Source organism: Marmota marmota, unplaced genomic scaffold (assembly GCF_001458135.2).
Source record: "Marmota marmota marmota unplaced genomic scaffold, marMar, whole genome shotgun sequence".
Classification (NCBI taxonomy): Eukaryota; Metazoa; Chordata; class Mammalia; order Rodentia; family Sciuridae; genus Marmota; species Marmota marmota.
Window position 1 is genome coordinate 5,036,869 of NW_026000316.1, and position 15,139 is coordinate 5,052,007.

At 30.9% G+C, this 15,139-nt stretch overlaps 1 protein-coding gene across 10 annotated transcripts in view; it reads right to left on the reverse strand.

The window, feature by feature from the left end:
- The window catches only part of Diaph2 (diaphanous related formin 2), an 831,690-nt gene that overhangs the window by 566,445 nt on the left and 250,106 nt on the right, over window positions 1-15,139 (reverse strand). For all 10 annotated transcript variants that reach the window (XM_048797310.1, XM_048797302.1, XM_048797304.1 and 7 more), the window contains 4 exons: window positions 11,786-11,896; window positions 8,042-8,160; window positions 6,060-6,176; window positions 3,456-3,574 (listed from right to left, as the gene is read on the reverse strand). In XM_048797310.1, coding sequence (XP_048653267.1) covers window positions 3,456-3,574; window positions 6,060-6,176; window positions 8,042-8,160; window positions 11,786-11,896 — 466 coding nt within the window. The remainder of the gene's footprint in view (window positions 1-3,455; window positions 3,575-6,059; window positions 6,177-8,041; window positions 8,161-11,785; window positions 11,897-15,139) is intronic.

The following is a 15,139-nucleotide window of genomic DNA, read 5'->3' on the forward strand; positions in this document are numbered from 1 at the left end:
AAGATGATTCTTCAAAAAATGCTGAAGGGGGGAGACAAGAGTCACATTCATTACTTCATGCTTTCCAGTGAACAATTTAAAATAACTTTTAATATGGTACAAAATGTGCCATGAACATAGGGAAACAAACTTAAAACTTCTCAGGTCCAATCAAGTACTTCAAGCTATAAGTAATGGACGTATTTCTTTGGGGAAAAATTGTATCTTTCATAATTACATAAAAAGTCTATAATACCTAGCCATTCCACATCTATGTATTCAATCCCATCCCCAAAAATGAAAATATGTCTGTACCCAGACTTTTATATGAATGTTCATAACAGATTTATTTATAATAGATAAAAACTGGAAACTAAATGATCATCAGCAAATATATGTACAAATAAATTTTCATATATCCATATTCTGGAATAGTACTCAGTGATAAAAAAGAATGAACTATTGATACATGCAATACAACATTAGGATAAATCTTAAAATAATTATATTGAATCAAAGAGTACATGCTATGTGCTTCTATTTATATAAAAATATTAGAAGATGAACAAATTTTCAAAATTTTTAAAACTTTAGAAAATGAAACTAGTAAGAGAAAGTAAAGAGAGATCAGTGGTTTTCTTAGAATAAGGACAGGTAGAAGGCAAAAGGAGGGATTAAAAGTATGCAGAAACATTAATGAGCAATAGTGATGTTTATTATCTTGATTTTCTGATGATTTTAAGTATACATGTCTCAATATTTGTCAGATTGAATACTTAGAATATAGGTATTTTTTATTATGTCACATTTATCTCAATACAGTTTTTCTTTCTTTCTTTCTTTCTTTTTTAAATGTGTGTTTGGAGCAAAGCAACAAAGAAGTAAAGCACTAGGTTCTTAGGTCAAAGGGGAAGGCCACACCCATGCTGTGTTAGCCATACTTGGAAATGATTTTGACTTTAAATTTGAATAGGAAGGCATTGGAGATGTTATCGTTTGGATATGAGGCTCCCCAACTCCAAACTATGTTAATACTTCTACCTTAATAGGTAATAATAGAAGAATGTTATATAGAAGAATGTTAATAATAGAAGAATGTTATATAGAAGAATATATAGAAGAATGTTAATAATAGAAGAATGTTCAGACTGTTCAGAGGTAAAATGATTATATATTATGAGAGATGTAACCTAATCAGGCCATCCTAGTTTGGATGAACTAACTGGGTGGTAATCAGAGGCAGGTGGGACATAGCTGGAGGAGATGGGTCAATGGGGTCCTGCACTGGAAACATGCATCTTCCCAATGGCTCCTTCACTGCACTCCTTGGCCTCCCCACCACCTTTTGATCTGGCAAAAGAGGAACAACTTTCTTTCCTATTCTGGGCCCTTCCCTCATAATGTACTGCCTCACACTGGAGTGTAGAGAAATGAGATGAGACACCATGGAATAACGCTCTAAAACCAGAAGCCAAAATAAACTTTTTCTCCTCTAAGTTATATTTGTCAGGTATTTTGGTCACAGAAATGCTGAGGTAAACTAACACAGGAGATTTTTACACAAGGATCCAATCTGATCCAATTTGTGAAAGATACTAGACTTACAGAATTAAGAAATCTTAGCAACCTCAGTCTAAGTTATTTTAAAAAAGAAATTATTAGAATTCCCAGGAGTTCTTGAAGCACTTGATAATTTTGTGTGTATTTGTGTGTGTGTATATGTGTTCTAATTAAAGGTTCATGGGATTCATCAGCTTTTCAAAAAGGACTTTAACCAAGAGCTACCTAAATATTCGATTTGCCTGTTTTAGAACTGAGGCAGCTGGAACTTAAAGAAGTTAAAGATCTGTTCACAATTACAGTGATGATATGTGGATGAGGTCATAATGGGTTTATGATGCTGATTATCCTCTCTCAATTGATCCTTTCATTTGTCATCCTCAATTCTTTTCATAAACATTATACAATTGTAAGCACCTGGCACACAGCACACAAAACAAATATCTGTTGAACATTAAAACAGCTATCCAAAATCAGCAATAGATTATGTGTGCCAACTAGGGACCCTAATGGATTATAAGCCAACACATGGATTTGGAAATAGTCCCTTATGACTTGCTCAACAAAATGTGAAATAAACTAAGTTTATCAAACTCAGTGAAAAATATGAACTAAGGCCAGCATTCACATTCATTGCTAGGACAAAGGCAAATAACACAAGCTTTCTGAAAATCATTTGGCTTTGAAAATTCAAGCCCGTGCTTACAGCAATCAATCCTACGAAAATAACGAGAAAAAGTCAAACATTTTTAAACAAGAATGCTGGTGAAGATTCATTTATAATTCAGATGAAAACCATCTAGATATACAATAAGTAAGAACTCATTAAAATAATCATGATACTTGATACAACGGAATACTATACAGACATTAAAAGTCACATTTTGAAAGTTAACATAAAAAAAATCATCATATAATGTTCCATGAAAAATCAGCATATAGACAGGCAGACGAACAGGCAGAAAGGCAAGCACATAGATAAACAGACAAAAGGAAATGTACAGAACTGAAAAGGGACTAATTGTAATGTGACTTGTGACTCAAGATTCCTACAATAAGTGTGGATTGCATTTCAAAACAGAAAAGAATACATGGTAATATTAAGTTATACATGTTTGAACATTCCAACAACTCTGCCCTGTGCTATGGAATGAAAAATAATAGATATTTGGCATTCAACAGCTGTTGTTTAGAAGTGAGTTTGTGCTTGAACCTCAGCAATAGTGATTTCAATTAGGTATAAATAAAACTGCTCAACTGTAAAGCCATATATCATAGCATATTTCATGAGGGAAGTTTCACATGATCCTTCTGAGATTATTCTACAAAGCACTGATAAATAGCAGTCTAGGATGATATAAGGTTATTTCCTCAGCAATCCAAAGACATGTACATAATGACCTCAGAATTTTTGGTAACTCTAATGTCTATGAAAATACAAACTGAGTTATTTGATAGCCTAAAAAGGTCTTAAGTTGCAGAAATAAGTGAGTATTTTATCTCTTAAGCTTTAGCAATACTAAGGATATCCCATTATACACATGATTTCAAAGACACCAGTATAAATTGAATTAATATATTTAAAATATTGAATTAAAATATTTAAAATATTAAATTAAAATATTTCATGCTTCTAAAAAGCAAGGCATTCATCTATAATAAAATGCCTTTTTGTGGGACAATGAGTTAAAACTGAGTTCAGTACTATTGGTACTTAACAAATAGGTTAACAGATCTAATCACACAGGCAGAACTTCCATGATCATCATAATTAATAATTACAGCAATAAGATACTTACAGACATAATGATATACCAGATGGTAATAGAAGTTATTCAATGAGAGACCTACTTTTAAAAAGTACCATTATATAGAAGATATAAAGCACATAGGACAGTAAAGATTATATTCCATACCTATCAGATGAGTAAAATCAATGTCTAATCTTTGCCTGTACTTAAAGTCTGGGTCCATGCCACTGCAGTGCAACACTATCTGAGAAACACACTCCTCAATTATTTTATAATACTGTGGCCTGAAAAAGAGAGAAAGTATATGTGAATAATTATTTTCTACTTATACAAATAAATTTTCTTAAGAAAAGAATTAGTGTGTCAAAAGAATTGTCTTTTATTAGAGCTATTTAAAAAAAAGAAAAAAGCCCTCTAACCAGTACACTACCTTTGGAAAAAATATGCCAAAGCTTAAAGAAAGATGCTCTGGATGTTATAGTGCCAAACCCATTGTGATATAATCAAATGGAAATACTTGGTGACTTAATCTTCTAGTCTGCAGAGATTCACGCTTGTGTTCAAAGATACTTAAAAACATTATCTGTTGGCTTGAACTATTGTTTCTAAAGTTAATGAAAAAGATGACCCCTTTTATTCTATATCCATGGACACAGAAATGACTGTAGGCATGCACAAGTTCTGAATTTCAATAAGTGATGAGTTTCTTGGTATTAGGGGGCAAGCAACATCTTAAATTTACTACAGTACTTTTCCTTAAGATATGTGCAACAGTTTATAAAACTGTACTGAGCCACTGATGTTTCAAACTATTTCAAAGATTTTTTTGTATAACATATTTTAAAAGATCCATTTCATAAAAGCATGTGCACTTAATATGCATGGCTGTAGTCCCAATTTGTTTAAAGTGTCAAAGGTTTTAAAACATCTGGTGATTCTGTAATCTATCAAGGTAATTTTGGCCTTAAAAAACGATGACATTCATACTACAAAATAAAAAAGGCAATTTTTGCATTAAAATTTTAAGAAGATTTAGAATTTTGGAGAGGCTAATAAACTCAGCAGAGAAAATCAGTAATAAGTATTACTATAGACAAATCATGACATAAACATTCCTAAATAAATGCTTCTCAACCCACTAAAAAAATTTGAAAATGAACTCAAACAGATTCTATTTGTTTTTTCTCTGTCCTTAGTTATGAGGCTGGTCATAAGATTAAGAATAAGAACTACTATACATTATATATCTGGAGCTTTTTCCCCCAAAGTCATTATTTGATATATGGTAAATAATACTGGATCATGATCCGAGTCTAGTTGACAACTCTGAGTAAATAAGGCAAATATAATTGTTCTCTGGGAAACCAGGTTAATAATCTCAAGGGGAATAAAAGTATTTGTTACACATCTACCTCAAAGAGATATTCTCAGTATGAAAAGGAAACCATGTGTGGGCAACTTGTCATTTATTATACTTACTGAGAAATAAATAGTTTTATATGAATGGTTACCCCAGGTAACTGGTCACCTCAGAGCACAATATCTCTTTAACTGTCATAATTTAATATAGAAAACAATAAATCATTGTTAATGCAGTAGCATCTCTCCTGCTTAAAAAGAGCATATAATTTAATATTTTAACATTTTTTCTATGTTTCTGTAATGCTGTGATATCTATCAAATTATTGATCTGTACTGATCTATAGCGTTCTCCATATTGCTTTAAAACCATCATTTTTGTTGCAACCAAACCTTACTTCATGGTCGCCTTCGTTTTCCCCTTAATCAAGCATTTTTTGAAAATCAGAAAATGTAGGTGGTCAAAATTTTATGCAAATTAAAATATGAAGACAATTAACAGCTAAATATAAGATCAAAGTCAGTAGACAATAAATAATTTCCATCATTCAGAAACCATTTTATAACTTTGATTTGCATACACATTCCCTGTTACCAAATTCTAAAACTTTTAACTTCATGGGTTATTATCAGACTCATTTAGAAAAATTATATCAGTGGACATAAAAGTGAAATATTTGCTTTTTTTTTTTTGGTGTGGGTGTGTGTGTGATGCTGGGGATTGAACCCAGAACTCTGTGCAGGTGAGGCAACCACTCTGCAAACTGAGCTTTATCCCTAGCCCCTGCATACATATTTTCTAAAGGTGTTAAATTATATTTATTACTCTATAAAGGCTATAAAAGAGAAATAATCATAAAATCTTATTAAAATGTTCAGGATTTTTAAATGTCCTAGAATCTTTGGTCTTACCTCTCTGTGTTACCATTATCTAGCAAAGGAAATTCATCAGAGTCAGTAGTTTCGATTGGGTTCATTGCTACTAACAGTCCTATTCCTGGGATACGCCATTTTTATAAGTACATCTCTCTTCTGGCTCATTTTAAATACATTTTTAAAAATGTTACTGCCAGTGGCAATGGCACATGCCTGTAATCCCAGTGGCTTAGGAGGTTGAGGCAGGAGGATCACGAGTTCAAAGCCAGCCTCAGCAAAAGGAAGGCACTAAGCAACTCCATGAGAGTCTATCTCTAAATAAAATACAAAATAGGGCTTGGGATGTGGGGATGTGGGGATGCGGCTTAGTGGTTGAGTATCCCTGAGTTCAATCCCTGGTGCCCCCCACAAAAAAATGTAACCTAGTCAAGTTCCTATATCCTATGTATGTACATATGTATATATTGCCTAGGTTCTATTCCTTTGATATCCATTTCAAATTATAAATATGCTACTCTTAGAAGTGCCTCTTACCTGATATAATAATCATTTCTGATGAGCAAAAAGTGTTGCAGAATGGATAATAAGTAATTTTCAGCTGCAGTATCTTTCAACATATTATATAGAAGGTGATATACTTCATTCATATCAGTAAAAAAGTAAGTAAAGGAAAAAATATCAAAGATTCTTGATGAAATTTTCACTCATAACAAAAGCAACTTAATTTTTTAAAAACTACGTTTACCATTTTACTTCTATTACTGTTTCTAAACCTTCAACACCATGATCTAGTATTTAAACATTTATGTAAAGAAAATGATTCTATGGAATAATTTTAGTCTTTTAACCAGAAAATCAGACCTAAAGAGCATTTCCAAGACCACTTGGCTGTCAAAAGCTTGAGTAATAATTCATTCATTATATTTTGAAGTACAGATTATAGCTGGTACCATTAGAACAGCAATACCATCAATGAAAATGGTTTTATCTTGATGTCCCTGTGGTTTTCAAAGTGGGCCTACATTATCCGTACAAACCACTACTACTGTATTTTCAATGCCATATAAGATAGAAGGCAAATGAGCATGCTTTAAACTACTAAAAGATCAAAAAAGCAGTTTTATTTTACCTAGATAAAATACTAAATATGAAATTATTATTTGTATTCATTTGTTGTTCACGGTTTGAAAGAAATTGGGAGAGTAAAGACAAAGGAGGTTAAAATATATTTTTCTTAGGAATAAAGTGGAAGTGCAGGTGCTTTTAGTGGAGGAGAAAACAATTCAAAAATGAATTCAGTTTCATAACAAAAGTGAAGACCTAGAAAATCGATTGAAAATAAAGGTAAAAGATAAGATGTAATCCAACACCCTAAAAATAACTTGAAATGTCAACATTTTCTCTGAAGTAGAATTAAGTATATGACGGATTACTTCTTAGACCCATGTAAGAGGTTTGTGTTAAAGTATCATAAGGTCCCTTAAATGGCTACAGAATGAATCCAACAATAGCTATACAGTGACATTTGGTTATAAGGGAAATCTATAAAAAGCAAGATATTTATTAATTGATATAAAAAGCATTTAATATTAGAAAAGCTAGTGCAGACATATATCACTAAAACTTGGATTAGAACTTATTCCTCATAATAATAAATTTTTTATTCATTACATACACACTTATCTTTATATGATTTCGACAGGTGCACTGGAGGAAAAAATGAAACATAACATTTCTGCCCTCAATCTCACAGGAGCAGAGAAGTGTACATAAATAAGACAGAACAAAGTACTCTGGGAATGTCAAGGAAGGGAATATAACTACAGTTTTTTTTTTTTACAGGGAAGAGAACATATCACTGGGAAAAAGTCCAGCTCAAAGGTCACTATGGTTCTGAAGATTTCCCAACTTCCCAGAATCTATGAGTAAGAAATTCAATGGATGTGAAGCAAATGGCCAACAGTGCTATGACAACCATGTCTTGTGTCAAAAATCATTTCACATGTCCATGCCAAGGGAAGATTATAATCTAGCTGTATTTGACCCAGATCTTTCTATGACATAGCCTTGATGGATCTAAACATTTTTATTACTACTAAAGAAAACAGACATCAGATAGATAATAAGACATTTATTTTAATGGACTGATATCTCTCACTGGAGTACCATTTAATAAATTGAAAAACCATATTACCTATAGTCACAAAGGAACTCTGTGGACTTTTCCTCATTCTTATATGTAAGTTATACTTGTCTATTCAAGACTAGTGAGCAGAATATCCCTATAATACATTGAGCCACTATCTAGATTTCAATGTAGTCTGTACACACCATCAAGAGAGTCTCACAGCTCCTCAGCATAAATCTCCAGGACAACATCAGAACAAGATTCCATTGTAAATACACGGATACAATCTGGGCTGGCAGAAAAGAACTCTAATAATGGTCCCCCAAATTACCCACAAATCCCTTTTACATGATATGCACAAAATTATTTTGGGGTTGTCAAAGGATATTCCATTTCTGCTCGAATATCATTGAGACGATGGGATAATTCAGTTAGGTCGTCCTCTTTGTTCTCATCAAATACTTTCAACTGAATATCAAGCTCATCGTTCTCTTTTTCTTTTAGATCCTAGTATATAAACATAAAACTTAGCAGATGAATAAAAGTTTGACAACAGCAAATTTTGAAAATAAGGGGAATAACACAATTATTCATTTATACACACATAAGCAATTTCAAAAATGGACCAAGGCAGTTGGTTTCCTGAAAGAAAGTAAATGTAACAAAGATTTTCTATTTAAAAATAAAAGATCCTCACTGCATTCACTGCACTTTCCTTCCATGCCCCGATTTTGATATTCACATTAAAAAATTAATGATTACTTCTACAATAACAACTAAAATACTAATTGCTAACAACTCAAATAAATGCTGTGGTTTTGACTAAACATACTAATCAAAGATCACAAAAGAATTCATGCAGTTAAAACATTCACACATAGCCTCTGGCCAAAAAAAATGAGCAAATATAGACCAATTGTATTAATAAAGGACAAATGCAAGGATATATTCAAGCACAACAGTCCCAAGTATGGCGTGAAAAAGTTGTCTAAACAAATTTATATTAAATGATATTTTGTGATTTTTAAAGCAAAAAGGTGTTAGGAATTTTTTGTCAAACTGTAATTCTTAGCCTCCTCCCCCACCTTTCATTTTTGCTTAGCCTAATCACAAAATATCAACTTGGGCTTTGAAGATTTTTGTAATACATCCTAAGCACATGCATTACAAACCTCTGATAGTTTTCAAAAGAATAGTATAAAAAAAAAACTTTGGGAGCATGCCACACTAGAGATTGTTGGGCTTAATATATATCACCTGGAATATCTCTTAATATGTGTCCATTAAGTTGCAGCTTTCAAAACCCAAATCGATAATCACAACTGTGGATGCTCAAGGGTGTTACCGAAAGTGGGAATAGGATATTCAGAGTTGAGCTTGAACTCTAAAAAGAAATGCAAGCATGGTGTACTTCAAATTAGGTAAATAAAACAAATTGGGATGCATTTCTTGTTTGTATTTTATTCAGTAGAAGAATTATAAATGAGGATGTAATGGCTATAACTGAAGGCAAATCCAGTATAAGAAATTTTTAGATGTTCTTTTTTTCTAACATTCAACATACATTCACATTTACCTATGTTTATCAACATTCATATTTATGTATAGAGCATATGAAGACATTGTTTAATGTTTTTAAATAATCTGAAAAAAATACATAATGAATAAATGTATCTCCACTTAGTTTCCTTCTTAATAATACCCTGCTTTGACACCAGTTTTCCAATTTGAAGGGGAATAGAGGATTTATTGCAATGCAAAATTACCTAACATTAGTGGGTAATATCATGAGTTAATTTCTGAACTCTATTCAAAAAATTGCAGAAGTTGGAGATGGTGTCCAGTATGCTGATTATTACAGAAACAACCTTTCACATATTTTATAATATGAAATTTTCTTTATTCTCATGTCATAATATATTGTCTTAGACATTCATCACAAAACTTGAACACAGGTAAATGTGTGAAAAATAGAAAAATTTAAATAAAACTATCGTTTAATTAGTATCAAAACTTTACAAAACATTGAAACCAGTCTGCATGACTGAAATATTTTCAGTGAAAATGACTGTCTAAATATCATTGCATAATATAAAAAATATAAACACATATAAATGCAATATATATAAATGTTCTTTATTAATAATGGCCAAGAACTATTAATATAAATGCATATGCATACATATATATATACATCTATTCTTAATTATAAAATATCTTTTCAAATGTCAAATCTTGAAAGATATATCCCCAAATATTTAATATTTAATGAAATAAAAAAAGTTTATGAAGTACAAATGATATGATAGATATCACATAAAGGAAAATGGAAATGTATCACCAAGGTTTTATATTATAAGATGTGAAATATCAAAAAATTATGAAATTATACTATCATTAATTTGGAAAATATTAAAAATATGCTTCAGATTTTTGTTGGTTTTAGGGTTTTTTAGGAATTTTGTTTTGTTTTTGCAGTAGTAGTGCACTCTACCACAGAGCTACACCCCCCAGCCCTTTTAAAAAAATATTTGTTTATATATACAATATCTTTATATATAATTTTTATGTGGTGCTGAGGATCAACCCTACCATATCTCTTCTGAAAAGATGAGGAATAAAATAAATTAAAACAAATATTACAGTATTCCTAACTAGCAATTCATTAGTAGTAGTAAGAAAATGAACATTTCATTCTAGAGAGAGGGAACTGAAAGGTGTAGTAATAAGTACAGCAGAAACATGGCATATTAGTAAATGAGGAAAGTATGCTAAGGATCCCCTGGAAACTGCAAGTATCCAAACACATTATTTTCCCAGAAACAGAGAACAAGACAAGTAAGAGTAGCCATGAAAACCATTAAGATGACAACTTAAAAGCAACCAAAAATAAAAAGAGTATAAGATCATTTCTAGCTATCTAAGGCCACAGGTTTTGCAGAAAGAGAGATTAATGATAAAACAAAAATAAGGACATGTCACATATCCTATAACTGGTGAATGCACTTACATGAACTACACACTGAACATGAATCTCTACATGGTTCACAAAAAAAACGTTGCTTGGATTCACTGTGTCCAATTGACTGGACTTTAAGTCAAAAATTAAAGAGCCACTCAAGATAACACTAACATAGAAATGCATTAAATGAGGAAGACCCAAAATATATTTTATTAAAATGGGTTTAAATACACCCAATCTTACAATTTGGTATAATGGGTTTCATTTAAGAGTATCCAACCACAAGTGACAGATGCATATTGCATGCTGGCTCCTCACCAAGAAATTTCCCGAATTTTGGCATGTCTAGTAACCCAGGTACTACACATCAATTATTAAGATTTTTCTTTGCTCAGCCCTTTCTTTTTCCTCCTTGACTTTTACTTCTTAATTCTCAGGTGTGTTCTCAATAGCTTAAGTGAAAAGAATAGTGAAATGTCACTTGTCTCTTTTACAATGCCTTAATCTTAAAGAAAGTCACTCTTCAGTTAATATGCTTAACACAATAAAATATAGAGCCACAGTAATTGGACTTGTATTAACAGAATAAGTGTGTTCATTTGTCTCCAATTCTGACTATGAAATTATTCCAAACCTATTTTAACACTATTAATTAGAACAAAAATTCACATTCAATTAAGAAGTAAAACTACTTTTCTTTATAAAAGTTCCTAAAGCACTGTTACAAGAGCACCATTCTTAAGCAATGCATCTAGAATAAACTAATGAGAACTCTATACATACTTATTTTGAATACAAATGAGCAATCTAAGTTATCAAAGAGAAAAGTAAAAAATTCTAATTGAAAATTGACTGCACACACACAAAAACACACGCGTATGCACACACAAACTAGTTTTCTATATTCTCAAAATTCAAAGAAAAGAAACTCCCTTTTGACTTGAAGAAGAAAAAAAATCTACATCACTTCAGGGCACACCATTAGCTGAATTTGGAATCATGATTTCTACACTGAGAATGACATTACCGCAATGAAAAATAGCTTACATAACATCTAAAGTTTCACAAAAGAAAACTGCAAGGCACATAAGTATGTTATTTCAAAATATACTTTTGTCCAAAGAGAAAATTGTTAAAAGTTCATCAGCATAATATACACACTAAACTTACTGGTAACATGGTTTTTAGTCCTGAACGAAGGAATTCATTCCTTAAATGGATTCGGAAATCAAGGTCATATGGAGAAGTGACAAGGGCATTTATAAACTGCATGCACGCCACCTGAAACAAGAAAGCAAATTTGTTAAAAAATATGTTCAAATAAATTAAGGAAATATTTACTGAATGCATTTGGATAAATGCATTCACTGAAGGCAAAAATACACACATATTATAAAACAAGAAATGCAAATACTTATAACGATGGTTATGACTTTAGATTAAGAACAACAAAGAAACAATAAAGTTTCTGATGTCAAAATAATTCTAACAAAAATGTGGTGTATGATCAAGTATTTTATGCTTTACTGAACAATATGAAAGAATATTAAACTCCCTCTGAGAAAACCAAAGTTCAAAGAGTGTGCATATCGGGCCCCTTGAAAAGTTCGTGAAATGCATCTTTCATATCCAGCTTTCCTCAGAGTGCACTTGGCCTCAATTCTATATGGTTATACTTTTCTAAAATCAATCAAATATAGTTATAAAATTAGCCTATTATCAAACAGGGAACAGTAACATCTTGGGAAAATTATTACTCTGATTTACACTATTTCTGTCCTCTTATTGGGATAGATTAACGCAAAATATATAGAGTATTAAAATATGTAACTAAATGAATTAACATGGTTAGTGTAAAATATTAATGTGAGTGAGTTAAGATCAACTAGAAGGCACTGTGATACCAATACTAACATGTTCAGCATAATGAAGTGTACATGTTTGTTTCCAAAAGAAATGTTTCATTAATTATATTTCTATTGGAAAATTAATTTTGCTCTTCTAACCTTCTGATTTTGAAATTTCCTTTCAAAAGGAAATTTATCTGGAAATTGCAAGCAAGAAGAGAACTGGCAAAATGCTCATTTCCAGGTGTTGCATATATTATTCTTGAATAGCATTTTTAGAAAATGCTGATAAAAATCTAAGGCAACTGGCTAATAGTTTAATTGAAGAGGTACACATTTAAACTGACTATTTTTAATATATGTAATAGGTAGTAGAATACTTAAAGAGCTGACTTCTAGGGGATTCATGGAAAATGCCAAATTTAGTAAAGATATTAAATACGTATAAATAAAAACATAAATAAGTAGTTATAATGGAAAATACACATTAACAAATATATTTCAAATGCATTTGACTTCTCTAGACCTGTTATTAACATAGAGTTAATTTTTTAACATAGAGAAGATTAAAAAGGTACATTGCTTTTAATTTTATATCTAAAGCTGCTCTTGGGGAGATCAACCCTTCTATCTCACATCCAGATTAAAAAATCAAAAGCTGCATGTTTTAAAGGAGTTGAAGAAGACAACTAAGGATGTTTAGAACATTACTTATACCTAAATGATAAGTGAACAATGTAGTCCAGTTTCTAAGATATTCAGATATCAGGAGAACATACTCAAACAACTAAATATTTTCATAGACTTGGCATTATGTTACAAGGATACACCAACCAAGTTATTATGAAGTTTATGTATTAATGGAATATATAACCTTACAATTACAATAAGAAATTGTGTAAGACTTTATATTGTTTTCATAGGCTAGGATATATGTTTGCATCCTGTGTATAGTACTATAACATTGTATTTGCTTGAATGATTCTTGTTACGTTACAACTATGACATGACCAAACAAGCCAAAGTACATGACCAATCCAAAATTAATAGAGAGAAAAATTTCCATCTGCTATGATGGTTTTTGCCAGAAATTCAAGTTTAATGGCTTCTTTAATACCCAACTAGTAAAGAGAACATTTCCATAAGAAACAACTTAATAAGTCTTATAATTGTACCTTTGCACAAATAAAAGTATGTAAACCAAGAAACAGTAAAAATAGTAAAAGTCAAAATTAATGAATATACCAACATCTAAATAACTATATTTAATTAGATAACACTGCAATGCTACTAAATATTTTACCTACAGTATATTAATATATAGTTGAACAAGGATGATGAATTTATTGACGATGGTATAAAATAATTATGAGACACTTTCAAGTCAGTACTTTAATAAAGGGAATAGTTTGACAATGTACCATTTATTGTTTATCAAATTCTAATAGGCATCTAATTAATTACAAACAACACAATGAATCATAATATTACCACATCATTTTCCAATTTTCACTGCTAGAACAGAACTCTTTTATAGAAATATTTATACTGCATGAATTTGAGGAATACAAAAGTCACCTAATTATCTTCATTCCTTTATGTCACAATTACTGCCCTTTCCAGAAAACAGAATATCAATTCAAAATTGGAATAACAACACTATTTACAAATTCAAAATTTAATAAAAACCTAATTGACTTATAGGAAAGAATATTCAATTATGTAATTATGAATATGAAATATATCCATTGGGTGAATTCTGAATTCCTAGCAGAGTACAAAACCCCAAATCTTCATCATCATCATTAGTTTTAATATCATTAAATGCCAGACAATGTAGTATGAGCTTCATATAAGTCACTATCTAATCTCATTCTCTTAAAAAACATATGAGATAAATATTACTATTATCTTTATTTCACAGATGAGGAATCTAAGGCTAAAAGCAGATAAATAACTTACATGGGGTCAGAGAGCAATGAGAAAACTCATGTTCTTAAATAATATCACTTTACTACAAATACAGAAAATTTCAGCACATAATCCAGACATCTCATAAACTCCATTCACAGATTGATCCAATAAAAGATTTTAAAGATAGGTAAGATAATAAATTTAATGGGTACATTGTGCTTGATATACTAGGAATATCAAACTTAGAAAAAACAGAACTATTTTAACAACATGTTGCCTACCACATAAAGTAGTAGGTTATTCATATATATATAATAAAATATGAATAAAAAATCCACAAAAGTAGAAAATGATTGCTGGATTGGGGAATCCAAATCCATACATTCTGAGCAGTAACATGGACAGGATTCCTTCATCCAATATAAAGGTCTCTTACTCTCCTTCCTTTCTGTCATACTACTCCCTACTCTGCATGCATATGTATGCAAATACATGCACGTGTGCATGTATAGACACACACTTATACTATAACACCGTAATGTTTAATATTATAGTCCCTAATCACAGCTGAAATTTAATTATAATTAAATTAAAAACTCATTTTTTCATTTTCACTAGCCATAGTTCAAGTGCTTAAAAGTTACACATGGCTAGTAGCTACTATAGTGGATGGCATGGATATAGAACACTGAAGAAAGTCTGACCAAATAGTCCAGCACTGGAGACTTTAAAGAAAAAGAAAAAAAAAAAAAAAAAAAAAAAA